At 41.0% G+C, this 14918-nt stretch overlaps 1 protein-coding gene across 3 annotated transcripts; it reads right to left on the minus strand.

The window, feature by feature from the left end:
• Nucleotides 1-1170: 1170 nt before the first annotated feature.
• On the minus strand, nucleotides 1171-14918 carry LOC139927945 (uncharacterized). 3 transcript variants are annotated; one of them, XM_078289167.1, is made up of 8 exons: nucleotides 14731-14918; nucleotides 12282-12436; nucleotides 10152-10354; nucleotides 7950-8037; nucleotides 6244-6356; nucleotides 4610-4756; nucleotides 3889-3961; nucleotides 1171-1703 (listed from the first exon to the last, which is right to left on the minus strand). In XM_078289167.1, exons 1-8 carry the CDS (start codon nucleotides 14819-14821, stop codon nucleotides 1665-1667), a joined length of 909 nt encoding a protein of 302 aa, XP_078145293.1. In that variant the 5' UTR covers nucleotides 14822-14918; the 3' UTR covers nucleotides 1171-1664. The 3 variants fall into 3 exon arrangements, with proteins under 3 accessions (XP_078145293.1, XP_071776363.2, XP_071776362.2); XM_071920262.2 differs by having other exon boundaries at nucleotides 3889-3958; nucleotides 12282-12439; nucleotides 14731-14915; XM_071920261.2 differs by having other exon boundaries at nucleotides 12282-12439; nucleotides 14731-14913.

The following is a 14918-nucleotide window of genomic DNA, read 5'->3' on the forward strand; positions in this document are numbered from 1 at the left end:
AAATATCCATTTGGATACTATTGATAGAGGGAAGATCTAAAGTTCAAGGTTAGGTCAAGCTTGTTGGGGGTTGCTCATCTAATGTACTCGGTCTCACCCATCTCCTCTTTCTTCTAAACGCCACAGTATACTTGCTGCTGAAGTGAATTTCTAAGAAAAGGGCACATTTGTGGAAAAACATGAAGCATCACATTGGCATCGGACTCCACAGTGTGAACAAGCTTGCTGGCCGAACTCGTCGAATTCTTTGCACTCCAGCTCCCACTGCGAGACCGTCTGCGCTTGGTGTAAAATCTCTCATGATTGGTTGTGTTTCCTTGAGGGAATACGTCTCCATTTCCATTTCTGTGCTAATATCTTGTGGTCAAGTCTTTCAAAATGAATCATTTTTAGTCATGGCTTGCTTGTTGGAGAATATCTGCATTTTTAAGACCCAACAAACCACTGCTAAATCCTTTTGTTGTTGTTCTTCTTTGAGTTTTTGTCACTGCTATCTCCAGTTCCCCTAGGTTACAGTTACCTCTTTAATTGTCATGCGGCCCAACTGGCATGGAGTGTAAATAAACAAGTAATACAAAGACGTGTTTGACTGTGTTTCTATTTTGGCCAAGTTTTGACTCCATTGTAAGTTTACCCTGGTCTTAACATTCAAGCTAGCTTTCTACATAGGTGCTCACCCTCATTAGCAGCAGGAAGAGTTACAGAAGATTATGTGTATTGGTAGATGCCTAAGATGAGCCCCAGGCTAAAAACTGTTTACAAGAGTTAGTGGAAAACATTCACTTGAGAAGTCTTGCTCAACCTTGAATGCAGGCCTACCAACACTCATAATTTATTTCATGCATCTCATTGTATTCAGCTTAACTTCCTCATTGTCTGGACTTATACACTGTTGGTCAGTATCTACACTTTCCTCTACAGCTTCAACCATACTGTATGCAACAAATGCACACAGCTATAAAGCACTAAAGTGATATAGTCTACTCTCCATAGTTTGTCTTGCAAGGTTCCTGTTGTGTCTCACTATGTACTTCTAAGTTGTTTCTCTGGACCAATATCACCAAGACTCATTCATGTACATTTAAGAGACTTGTTGATAAGTGAAAGTGAAGTGATAAGTGAAGTGATTGTGGTCGTCTGAGTCAGGATGTACCAAATTCTCAATGGGGGAACAATCAGTACAGTTTAATTTTGGCGAAAACAACACACTTGTTGTTTCCTCTGCACGCCAGCTGGTGCTTCCCTGTGAGGATTCATTGGCAGAACAACAAAAGAACATTCTCAGGTGCTTTTTGCTCTTTTAGTGGTGTTGATTACAAGGTTTCAATAATGGACAATTATAGGAAAATGGGACCAAATAACTATACACACATGTGTCACAACAAAAGAGAGACAGAAGCACATTGTGAAACAGCTGTACGGTGTTTCATTCACTCATATATCATTACGCAGATTCTTTTCAAGACAGGTAAACAATAGCAGAAGAAGAATAGACACTGTATGGTTTTTTGTATGTATGTTTTTCTAAGGTTGTATGGTTTTTGCACAATGACTGGAAAGTGCAACACAAAGCTAACCACACACCAAGATCCAGCAGTTACAGTATCTTCTGGTTGGAAAAGGTGGGAAGAGAAAAAGAAGAAGAAGACTCCAGGCTCGTGTCCTCAAGGAGGTTTCTGGTATCCGTCAATAGAGCTCCCCGCCTGCGGACAGAAAAATAAACTGCAGGTTAACATGACCAAAGACAATAAACATAAACCATGCTCAAGACCTACACAGTTTACAGTGAGAAAAATGCATTCAGGAAAACTATACCACTTCTGTGTCTCCATTTCGTTCTCCCTTATGTCCATTTAGGCATTTAAGAGTTAGAACTATGTGAATCTGCCATATATATAAATAATGCTGAAACCGGTAATGTGCTTTATCATGGCTGCTTCCTCTATGTCTCCGGCGGTCCCTGTTCCTCCAGCTAAATTTCCTCTCCCTCTCTCTCAGCTCTGCAGGGACTGAAAAAAACACCCTGCATCATCTGCACTCAATCAGAATAATTATCCCAAGAAATGCACTGCAGAGCCTGTGAGAGGTGAGGGGAATGAAGCACAGAGGCTATTGGCAATCGACTCCCTCCAGTCATTATTAGTCATCTCTCTGCTGCTTTGGAAGAGCACCCGGACGGCTTGGGAGGAAGCCATGTACAGCCGACAGACAGAGAAAAAGGCCTGATGTGACTCCGGTGCCCAAAAAGTATCAGCAGTCTCTGAAGGTTCTGGCAGTACAACGGCTCCTCTGGGGACTGGCAGCCATCCGCAAACGAATATTAGCCCTATGTTCTGTCTGTCAAGCTTCCCCCTATCCAGAGACTTTAAAACACTGAAATTGTCACTCTAAAGATAGGGGGTCTTTTAAAATCCAAACACACAGCCATTAGACACCTTAGGGTTCCTCGTTAGAAAAATATTCCTAGAGGGTTCCTTGAAGAATCTCCTTATGTTTGAGGTATCATCAGGGTCCGCGAACCCTTCCTGAAGGGGTTCATCAAGGAACGTTCTGGGGTTCCCCTTTGATTGCAAAAAGGCTTTGCAATCAAAAAGTTTCTCAAAGCCCTTTTTACTTTTTAGAGTTTACAGCTGGCAAAAAACATTGATGAGACTTCAGTGCCCATGAAGTCTCAGAGTTTTTTGAAGGTTCTGGCAGCATGACAAGTCCACTGGGGACTGGCAGCCGTCCTCAGATGAATATTAGCCCTATGTTTTGGATTTATATTTCACCCCTGAGATATGCACTTGTCTCCGATCCAGAGATGTTAAAATACTGAACTGGGCACTCTAAAGATAGAGGGTCCCTTCTAAAATCCAGAGGCAGTCAATAGTCACCTTTGGGTTCCTCGCTAGAAAAAACAGCCCTAAAGGATTCTTTGAAGAACCCTGCTAGGTCAGAGGTTTGTGGAAATACCAGCAGGGTTTGTGAAGCCTTTCTGTAGGGGTTCTTCAAGGAACATTCTGGGGTTCCCCTATGATTGCATAAAGGCTTATAGCAACCCTTAATAGTTCCTCAATGCCCTTTTACTTTTTAGAGTATACAGCAGGCAGACAGAAAAAAAAAACTTTGATGAGACTGCAGTGCCCATGAAGTATCAGAGTTTTGTGAAAGCTCTGGCAGCACGACAACTCCTCTAGGGACTGGCAGACGTCCTCAGAAGAATTTTAGCCCTGTGTTTTGGTTTTCTACTATTTCACTCCTGAGATTTGCACTTGTCTCTGATCCAGAAATTTTAAAATACTGAACTTGTCACTCTAAAAATAGGGGTTCATCCAGGGGTTCTTCTAAAATCCGAAGGGAGCCGGTAAGTAAGTTCGTCACTTGAAGAACCCTCATATGTTAGATGCTTGTGGAGGTACCATCAGGGTTCATAAACCCTTCACGAAAGTTCTTCAAGGAACCCTATGGTTGCAAAAGGGCTTTGAGCAACCTCTACAGGTTCCCCAAAGGTCTTTTTACTTTTTAGAGTATACAGCAGACTAATCAGACTCCAGTGCCCAAGATATATTTGCGTTCTCTGGAAGTTCAGACAGCACAACAGCTCCTCTGGGGACTGGCGGCCGTCCACCTGAATATTAGCCTTCTGTTATGAATCTCCACTATTTCACCCCTGAGGTTTGCACTTGTCTCCTACCCAGAGATTTAAAAACGCTGAACTTGGTGCACTCTAAAATGTAAAGGGATTTAGAGAAATCTTTAGGAGTTCTTCAGACTGCAACCAGAAGATTAATTAACAAAACACTTTATGAAGAGTTTATGAACCCTGATGGTACTTTTACAGTCCTTAAACATATATGACCATCAAGATAGATAGATAGATAGATAGATAGATAGATAGATAGATACCCGGCTGAGCTCCTCATACAACCCGTTTGAGTGCAGATCCGCCATGGCCTCCGCATCCCACGAAGTTCTCCTGCTTCAAAGGAAAGGCAGGTTATACAGCTAGTAGTTGCTATGTAGATTCATGTTATATTGGAAAGCATGTAGGAGATGGACCAAAGTGGAAACTACAGAAAAATTATGGAAGCTGCGGAAGAATGTTCTTTTCTTTATTTCATGCCCGATGGGAGAGTGTTTTTAAAACACTCCAGAGCTCATCTCTGGCAAAAGATGTGTAGCTCTGTCATGGAGGTAAGTGTTTTAATATGTATTGTGTTGTTGCAGTATTAAATTAGACTTGGACATTCAAAATTGAATTTTATGATAGATTGATTTGGTGCTATTGTCTGTGTATGATTTATTTGGACTGAAGCAGTATTTAATTATTTCCTTATGTGCCTTTGCCTCTTGCTATGTCTCTTGATTGTTATTTTTTTGTGCTAATCCCTTTGATGCCAATCAAGCAAGCAATCGATCAAGCGGGCAACCAAGTTATCAATTGTTTAATTCTTATAATAACATAAAACCCCATCAGTCCTTGTCTATTCTCTTTGTAGGGCCTCTCAGTAGCACAGGCACTGATCAGTCGCTCAATCATTCAACCAATCCCTCAATCAATCAGTGAAATAGTCAATCAATCAATCAATCATTCAACTCTATTCATCCTATATATATTTATCCTTACCTGCATTCAGTGTCCTGTAGGGGGCAGAGGAGGGTCTGTGTGGGACTGTCGCCGTCTGAACTCTTCTTCAGCTTCATAACCTTCTTCTCTAACCTGCTCACCTGTTGCAGTAGAGTCTCCTTCTCCTCTGTCAGGCAGTCTTTGAATCTGTAGTAAGGAGTTAGTTTATATGAACATCCAAAACACTGACTGCAGTGTGACTGATATAAAAGGTTGAGACAATGAAAAAGAAAAAAGATACCCACTCACTGGATTGATACTCCTCTAGTGGTTGATTCAGGAACGTTTCAAACTGCTGATTAAACCATGTAGGTCCTGATTTACTAAAGCCTTTCTTGGGTGCAAAACCTTTTAGCATGTGCAAAACCAATGACATAACCCCTGATTGGTCAAACAAATTGTCTTGCACCTATCACAAGTCTTAGTGCTGACTTTGAACTTGCAAAGGCTTTTGTAACCACAGAAGGTTTTAGTAAAGCTAGGAGAACCAATCTAGGGTGCGAGTATCCTTCGAGTATCTTTCATCTCTGAATTTGTGGCAAAGTTCAGAGGAACACACATTTTATTGGCTAGAGGCAGGGCTCAAAACTAGTATCTTGTTCACCCCAGGCATCTGCACTATGACTGTGCCAAAGGGAATATTTGGTGGGGAGGTTAGCGGGCCTGAGCAAGCATGTTCACATTATGTATAAGAACTTGAAGTTTCTCATGTGAAAATGAAGCTCAGTTGAAAATACCTCGGAAACCTCACGTTTACCCAGCAGAGCTAGCATAATCCTTCAGAAGACGTCAACATACAATTTACATTTGTTTCCAATGTTAGCAAGGGTGCTGCTGGGAATTCTGGGGCCCCTTACAAAATGTGACACTGAGCCCCACCCCCCACCCACACGTGTCTTACTTAGTACAGTAGCACCTCACTTCTCTGAAGGGTCCCTTGAAATATAGACATTTCTGTTGGATCTCTGCTATAATTATAGCTTACTTGTCTTTATTGTGAAAACGTGACTTTATTGTTTGTCTGTTACAGGCCACTGTAACTCAGTGGGATGGGGGGTTGTGACAGAGACTAAGAGGAGATAAGTTCTAGCAGTGTTGTTGCAGTTTTTACTTGTCGCTGATATCGCTTTCTTTAAGTTTATTAAACCTTTCAGTTTGAACACCATAGTGTAACACCATAATTCTTCTGACTGGATTTCGATGTTACACTTGGTTTAATAAACCTAAAGACAGTGAATCGCTTAAACACACGAGAACGACACTACTCGTTTTTTTATGTATTTTCAGAAGCTGCTTTGTTCGTGTTTGTTTATGTGCTAGAAGTGTGATTTTCAGACCTGTTTGGCCATGCAATGGCAGTGAATGGAGAGAGAAAAAAAACGCAATTCTCCAATCATCTCTCACGGAGCAACAGCCTAACACAGAATCAATGATTTTGGGGTTAAATCATGACCAGGAAGCTACACAACCCAAGCTACTACCTAAATTCAACATCACTTTAATGCCCCTTTAAAACACAAGAGACATGAGATCTTGTATAATGGATCCTGTGTATCAGATGCTGTGTGTGGGTGTGAAGGACAGTTGGATCAGGTAATGCGTACTGGTAAATACAGCAGGGAGAAACTGCCCACCTCTTGACACAACACATCCAGTAGCGCTGTTGCTCACACAGCCACTCAAACTGCTCCACTGTCTCCTGTAGTTTCCTCAGACTCCTCTCATTCTCCTGCTGCAGTTCCCTTACCTCAAGAAGAAGACGAAAATACTTTATTGCCCCTTAAAGCCCCTTAAAAAGGGATCAAGACAACACAAAAAAGCAGAAAATAATGGGGGCGGTTGTGGTGATGGCGGTGCGTGTGTCTCTGCTTAAAAATAGATCAGAAAAAAGAAAGAAATTGCCTCTTGCACTCATTGCCATCATCTGGAAAGATGAGCGAAGGCAATGGAGTCAGACTTAATCTCAGACTCTCAGGACTTTCACAATAATTCACTGGCATGATCCACCACAAATAGACGTTCTCATTAAGTCTCTCTTTTTTTACTGACATGGCGGTCTGTTGTTTTGTTCTCTTGGACTTCTGCAGATGTCTCCTAGGAAAGATAATTGTAGACCTGGATTGTTTTCCGTTTGATGGACTGGTTGAGTCAGGGGCCAGTAAGGGAGTGTGTCGTTGGAGCCAAGTGTAAATAAAACTCTTGACAGTGCACAGGAATGTTTCGGTAATGCCCAGACCCAACACACACTAATGCAAATCTAACGCCAGCAAAGCTATGAATTAATGTGCTGATCGCGTTGGTTGTAGTTTTTAAAATTTGGCCGCAATAAATTTGAACCTTTTGTGGTTTTACGTTTCATTGTCTCATGAAATAATCTAATTATTCAAAATCAGGCAGTGGACCATAAGTCACTGTTTTTCGCTGGCTCACCGCCATCTTGACCTAAGCTAGCCTGAGACAGCATCAACAGTTGTGTTAATACATTACTTCTGATTGGTGGAGCTGGCTACAACTTTGACCAAAAATGTAAAACCATAAAAACTCAAAAACTCCAATTATTTATGTTTACTTTCATTGAGACCAAGGCCATAATGAACACAGCGTCCAATCACGACATCTGCTGGCCAAAAGTGACACTGCAAGCAATGAAGAGCAAATCATTCTGGGATCATCACATCATGTGAGTGTATTGCCACACACTCAGCTAATGTTAAAGCCATAATATCAGAATACGCAGTGGTATATAGGTATTGGTATATAGCTCTGTTGTCAAGTAATACCTCCAATTATTTCCTTCATGACATTTAGCTCTGCCTTACTCCCTGCATTTACTGGTATACTGTGTTAGCCTTGATTTTTCAAACAAAGTTAATTATGATTATTTGCCCTTGCATATTAAAAGGAAAATAGAGAACATTAAGTGCGCACATTATTTATTTTGGTATATACTGTAGGTTAGTCTGCCACTACCACCTTGACTTACACATCTCCTATGGGAAACCCTGATATTATTATTGATTGGTGGAGCTGACTACAGGCTCTTAATATTTATATCACAGAATGCTGATACTTTGTGACCTATGACCCAATATAGAACATATAAGGAAATAAGGGTTAGGGTTAGCAGGAACTAAAAGAAAAGAGAAGAGTGTGCAACTTGAATTTTCTTTATACAGGCTCTTAATACTCATGTAAACAAAATACCCTGAATGTGGCAGAAACAATCTACAAAACTGTCTGAAAACTGGCTTCAGGCTGCGCTGGAGGCCTGAATGACAAAGGCTGCAACTATTTCTTTATATACATAAGTAAATTGGTTTGTGAGCTGGATTTCCCTCACCTTCCTCTGATGGGCGCTGCGTAACTCCTTTAGTTCTTCTGTCAGTGCTTCTTTGCTGCCTTGTAGCTCCTCCAGCTCCACTGTCTTACTGTTGGTGACAAATATAAGACAACAGACAACAGTAAGGAGAAGGAAATGGGGATTTAAGCATAAATGAATGAGAAAGCACTGTCTCTGTGTTTCCCCAACACTTTTTCTGAAGGCATTTTAATCTTCTTGCAGGGCCAGATGGGCAGAGTTTTGAGCATCAGGACAATTTAAAGAGTATCAGGTAAGTTGTCAGTCACAGGATAAAACTAAATATAATAAATATAAAGGAATAAACTAAATTGACTTTCAATTGGCTTTCTGTAATGGTATCAACATTCTGGCACTCATTGTATTGTCCTGCATGGCAAACCTCACCCATCTGCCACCTAAATAGACAAAAAAAAAAACAAAATGTGCAAATACAATATGACCCAGGTCTGGTTCATGACACAGCACTGCTGTATTTCTCCCTATTTTCTCCCAATTTTATCATTGCCAATTCCCGATGAAAACGTGCACTATCTATGACGAACATTTTATTCTAGTAATGTCAACAGTCACTGGTGAAAACTACAGGGAAGAAGCATGAAGGCTTTTCATTTGAAATGTTAAAAGGCTTCAGTAGATGACTGTGCTAGATATTGTTTCTTAGTATTCAGTGTTTTAACAGGTGCTTCTTCCACAGATTTATTCATCAAGATTTACATGTTGGACCCTCCTTGATCCTTGCTGCTCTGTCACAGACTGGCAGATGAATTTCCCTTTCAGCGGTTGTGTTAAATTGAGTTATTTCTTTACCTAACATTTCTGTATTACACATGGTCGTTCAAAGGACGGGGAAATATTTGTGGGATCTATTGTCAGGACGGCTTTCACCCTTCCACTCCTTACTTTCAATGTATTGCAAGGTTTCCATTGTAAGGCAATCTGGTTAAGAGGCTCCGCTAAATGTAAAAATGTAAATAATAAGCTCTCTGTTCATGTTAAGGTCTCTTTCATCAGCTCACTTGTCGGCTGGAGAACTCCTGGAATCACAATGTGATAACATATTCTGACACTAAGCCAACTTCCCTAACTCTCCACAGGGATTTGAAGTCAGCAGATTGAGGTGCGGCGCCTCTCGGAGGATGACTGTATTTTTGCTGACTTAAAATCACAGATTAGAAACTCTGATGTTTTTATTCGATCGTGAGACGACAGTGCGAGGTGGAGTTCTTCACTGCGTGTTTGCAGAGCAGCTGGTGACAGCTTCACTTGGCTTGAGTTTGCTGGAGATGGTAATCAAAAGTTAGCGGTTTTCATTCATTTTAATGTTTCTTTGTGTAGTATGTGCCCTTATCTGGGTTAACGTTCGTTTTTACATTTTGTTCAGTTTGGACAGCTGGGTGGACTGTGGAGGCTTGTATTTAAATCAAACCACTGCCAGTTTAATATGTCTACAGACAACAGGGGGTGGGACAGAACCAGTACCATTTTTTCCAGATAATTCATCTACAACTCAAAACTGTGACAGGCCGTGTTCTACTGAAGAACAATAAGGGTTCATATTGCACCCTCAGTTTAAATATTGTACATCATCATTTTGGCATCTTCACCACTGATGTAAATAAAAACTAGGAGATTGTGAACTCTAGTCAGTAATCCCCACAATGCAATAATCACCAATATAAACCAAAGACTTACATTTTCAGAATAGTAATAATTTATGTTGTATCTTCTTTTAATGACCTTATTTTCATGTAACTTGCCTCAGTCTTATATTTCTCACTACAATGTAGTGGATTTAGATCATAAAGATTTCTAGCAGCTTTAAAGGTGCTACATGTAGCATTTCTCAAAATGAATACCACATTTCCCAGAAGCCCCATTGCTTCTGGTTGCAAAGATGTAAAGATGGCTACCTGGTGACACTCTGCATGAGTTTGTTTTGAAGAGCAAGAAAGATTAGAGTCGATAACAGCCAATATGCATTCAGACAACGTAAGCTAACATTAAGTTGAAAATATGCAGTTAGAATAGTGGAACTAGAATAAAGTTGTATATTACTTGCAATGTAAAATTACATGTCACTAATAAAAAGGTTGGTAAACTCACATTCTGGGTGTCTCTTGCATAATTTCCACAACCTTGTTATAAATTCCCTCCCTCATGCAGATGCTGTCGTGGGCCTACCCGTGCAGCTCCTCCTGGAGACTCTCTGTCAGTGCAGCGCTGTGCTGGGCCTCAGCGTGCAGCTCCTCCACCAGGCCCTCCAGCTGCACCTCGGAGCTCTGCAGACTCAGCAGCTCTGAGCTGACCTGCTGCAGCAGCTCGGCGTCCCTGGAGGCTTCCTCCGCCAGCAGGATCACACGCTGCTGCAGGAACTCCACCAGGTCCTGGAGCAGAGGGACATGTAGGTTAGACACTGACACGTACAAACACACCTTCACACGCACACCCTCACACACTCACACACACACACACACACACACACACACACACACAGATACTAAGTAAATCCATACATATAAGTACTCCATACTCTTTCCCATCCCTCTCACTCTGTAGTGCTGAAATTGTTGGCAGCATACACACAGCTGTTTATATTCTATTTTATCGCTTTTAATGTTTTTTATTGTTCTATTATATTTACTATTCATTGCTTCTACTGTTTTTATTGCCTATTATATATTGTATTTGCGTGCTTAAATTATAGTTTCCTTCCTTGCTGCTGCAATGACTTAATTTCCCCCCAGGGATCAATAAAGTTTCATCTCATCAACATAGACACAACACACACACACACACACACACACGCATGTAAACATATATTCTCATATGTGAGGAATGTAGTCACTTGCTGTGCTTTTAAGAAAATGTGAGCTTACTTGAGATGGCCTGATCATACCATGTTGTTCAGACAGAAGTGATATCCAACGCACCTATAGGTCAGGCAGTTTGTGGCAAGCCCAAACATGAGATTACATCAAATAAATCTGGGTGGGGAAGACACACTCACCTACTGTTGGTTCAGTGGCCAACAGTAGAAGACTGTGGTTGTAGTGGGCGGCTAACAAGTAAGAAATTGTGTAACTGTATGAATGTGAGCAGGGAGCAGGGAATGACTGAAAAACAGTATGCATGTTCAGGAAAACATTCCCTAGATAAATACAGGTTTTTAATAAATGGAATTTCACTTCACCATATGGGGAATCTTCAAATTATGATAAAATATTGAAATCATCCAAGCTAATTGTAAGGAAATGTGTGCATTTTACTCAATGTTAACACTGGCACTTAACTGCAGTGTAATTACAGTAATTGCGGCATAGGTGCCCCGCTGGCATGGCCATGGTTGTATGCATGAATTGTTTCAAATTATGAGGTTGGAATGAGGTTAAACTACAACTGCCTAACAATACTCTAATTACCACGTCACATTTTTTTTAAATGGAGCTGCATGCTGTGCTCGAAATCATGGTGGGAATGATAACTAGAGTTAAATAGCGTAGAGTGGATCTTTAAGTATTCCCAGGAGGCAATTCTTCTTATACACAGCAGATGACAAGGCCACCACATTCAATGCGCAGTTGATTTATAGTGTCCAGGGTTTGTGGGATTGGGCTGGTCACCTGCTGCAGATCAGAGTTTCAGTTACTCAGAGGCAGAGCTGCTGTGGAGGCAGAAATAATCTCATTGGTCGAGTTAAACCTCAGTGAGCGGGTCCAAAGAACCTTTTTCTGGCTAATTAATGATCGACTGAAGCCTCTGTTGGCAACTTTGTTGTGCAGCAAATATATTTGTATGAAAATTAGCGTATGATGTTATCTGCCGACTTCTAGCAACTTTTTGAGCAGTGAATAGCTACTTTTCTTGGAAGAGAGTTGGCAACACTATCTGAAGCAGTGAAAAAGGAAAACTATAAGAGGAGAAAGCTAATATTATGAAGCCTAGCGCTCTGCTACTAACTGAAAAAATGCAATCTAGTCATACTAAGTTATCTATGTTGACCTTAGCCTAGATAGATAGCTCAAACTAGCCATACTAGCCTACAGCTAGTTAGGTAAGCTAGTTAGCTAGCTGCTGACCTTCCAACATCATGAATGCCTTGGTCATGAATACATGAAAGAAGAAGTCATTGCCATTCAATTTTTTTATTCATATTTTTACTAGAGTTCCTTTTTTGCCATTCAAGTTTGCCAGTTAGCTAACTTGCGGTACAATAAACTGTGGTTCTTTGGCTCCGCCCACTGAGGTTTAACTCAACCAATGAGATTATTTCTGCCTCCAGAAATGTGTGCAGAACTAAAACAGTCTGTTCACCTGTTGCTGGTGCAGCCTGCTGATGAGCTGGTCGTGTTTGATCCTGAGCTGCGTGTCGATCTGCTCCTGGCGGAGGAGCCGGGTGGCCACAGCTTCCAGATCATTCTGCAGCCTCCGCTCTCTCTCTCTGGCCAGCAGACACTCCCTGTCGAGCACTGCTGTACCACACAGCACACAGCACCACAGCAATGTTGGACTCATTTCTAAACTCTATATAATGTGAGATATACAGTATGTGCCATTTGAAATTATGTTTTGATTAAAGAGGCAGTAAGATTTTTACTGCCCTATAACACAAACTGACCATAATGTACACTACATGGCCAAAAGTGGAGGAGGAATAATGATCTGAGGCTGTTTCTCATGGTTTCGGGCTCGGCCTCTTGGTTCCAGTGAAGGGAAATCTTAACGCTGCAGCATACAGTGACATTCTAGATGATTGTGTGCTTCCAACTTTGCGGCAACAGTTAGGGGAAGGCCCTTCCCTGCTCCAGCATGACGATGCCCCCGTGCACAAAGCCAGCTTCATACAGAAATGGTTTGTGGAGATGGGTGTGGGAGAACTTGACCTCAACCACATCCAACACCTTTGGGATGAACTGGAACGCAGACTGCCAGCCAGGCCTAATCGCCCCAAAATCAGTTTCTGACCTCACTATTTCTGCAGCAAATCCACACAGCAATGTTCCAACATCTAGAGGAGAGCCTTCCCAGAAGAGTGGAGGCTGCAGCAAAGGGGGGACCAACTCCATATTAATGCCCATGATTTTGGAATGAGATGTTCCATGAGCAGGTGTCCTCATACTTTTGGCCATGCAGTGTATCTGGAGGCTGTGCCAGAGACTTGTGTAGGAGGAGAGAAATTCTATCGATGTTATAATCGCCAATAGAGATCAATAGAAGTCATAGATTACCCCTTTAAGTTGACTGTGGCATTGTTTCTCTCTCTCTCTCTCTCTCTCTCTCTCTCTCTCTCTTATTCTTCCCATATAATTTACTGTCTATTACTTATTATGAAATGTGTATATTGTTCAACTTTAACTAAATGTGCTGCTGCGGTCTCCCTTGGCAAAGAGATCTTTGACCTCAGAGGGACTAAACTGGTTATATAGTAAGTAAGTAAAAGTAAAATAAAATAAAAGTATCCTGTATGGCATCTGTGTGATTCTGATGTAGTTTGGAGGCTAACCAGTCTGACACTTGATAAAGCTGATGTCTATCCCTTGATTACAAAATTCTTTGATAATTGATGTTTGTGCTTCATTCATTGGTTTTATCTCTGTTGTTATGACAGGGATGGTTACTTTGATAATATAATCTGTTACAAAGTAGGATTACATGCTTAAAATTGTAACCAGCAATGTAATTCATTCAATTACTCCAGCTCACCAATGTCCTCAGATTATTTTCAGTTACTTTTGGTTTACTTCTTGAATTACTACTCAAGTGTAAATTCTCTGGAGTTGCAAAATGGATCATTCATTCAGATTTCTAGACAATTTCAGATACCCAGCTTTAAAATGTACGCACTTGTGGTTCTGTGTGATGCTTTGGTTAAAGGTGTCAATTAAATGGTACGTGTTTAATCTGAATCAGCCTTGTTAGCATCGTCTTTAAAAATGATCAATCATTATTTCAAATTATTTAGACCAGGTGTGTCCATCATTTTCCAATCAGCATATCTTTTTATCCTTCAAACACGTTTAACAGGAAATTACTCAATCCTAATCTGATTCAATACAGTTGTAATGGATTACAGTCACTATGGTGTTATTGTTATTATGTGATAATTCTGTTAAATGTTATTCCTTCAACTGTCACTGGTGCTAAAAACACAGCCACAGCAACATGCACTTTTTACAGTCTTTTGTGCGTAGTTTCACTTTCATGTCATGACCTTTGAACCAAGTATCTACTAGCTACCAAAGACAGTATGCAGAGGAAAATATGCAAATACTAACAACGCATTAATGTCAATACATAAGGCAACATCAACATCTGTAAGTATTTTCATTTTATGGCATGCAACTGGTATTAAACATCAACCTAAAACATTGAAAACACCCAGTAAATAGTAGGTAATATGCGCTTTCAGACACAGCCACAGTAAATGCATGACTATCTGTGTGTATTATACTGGTGCATTATGGGATCTGAGTATTGTATTTGCACGTTCATAAAACCTGTCACTTTGGATAATGATCAATCAATATAAGCGGAAACGGATGCTTTTTCTGACTTAATATTATGCCGTCGTTCTCAGTTATTGGCGGCTTCATTGAATTTACACTAAATGCCAGTTTGCTAATTAGACATTTAATAACTTTGTCAGGGCAGTTAGGTAAAATCTGACACAACCAGCATGAAGGCAACTAACATTAGACAGAACCAACACTGCAGTAACTGATTGAAAATGTAGCTGTTAAAAGACTTGACCTGTATAACTCACCTTTCTCATGTGCCAGGCGGTTGCATTTGGCCGTCAGGTACTGGATCTGACTGTAGTCTTCATCCCTGTGCGCTCGGAAAAACCTCCTCATCCTCGCCTCGTCGCCTCTCTCTGTGGCTCTCGGTGTCCCGCTCTGACTCCTGATTCCTCCGCCTTCCCATGATCCTTAGAGCAGGGCGGGTGTTTTC

Source organism: Centroberyx gerrardi, chromosome 16, assembly GCF_048128805.1.
Source record: "Centroberyx gerrardi isolate f3 chromosome 16, fCenGer3.hap1.cur.20231027, whole genome shotgun sequence".
Classification (NCBI taxonomy): Eukaryota; Metazoa; Chordata; class Actinopteri; order Beryciformes; family Berycidae; genus Centroberyx; species Centroberyx gerrardi.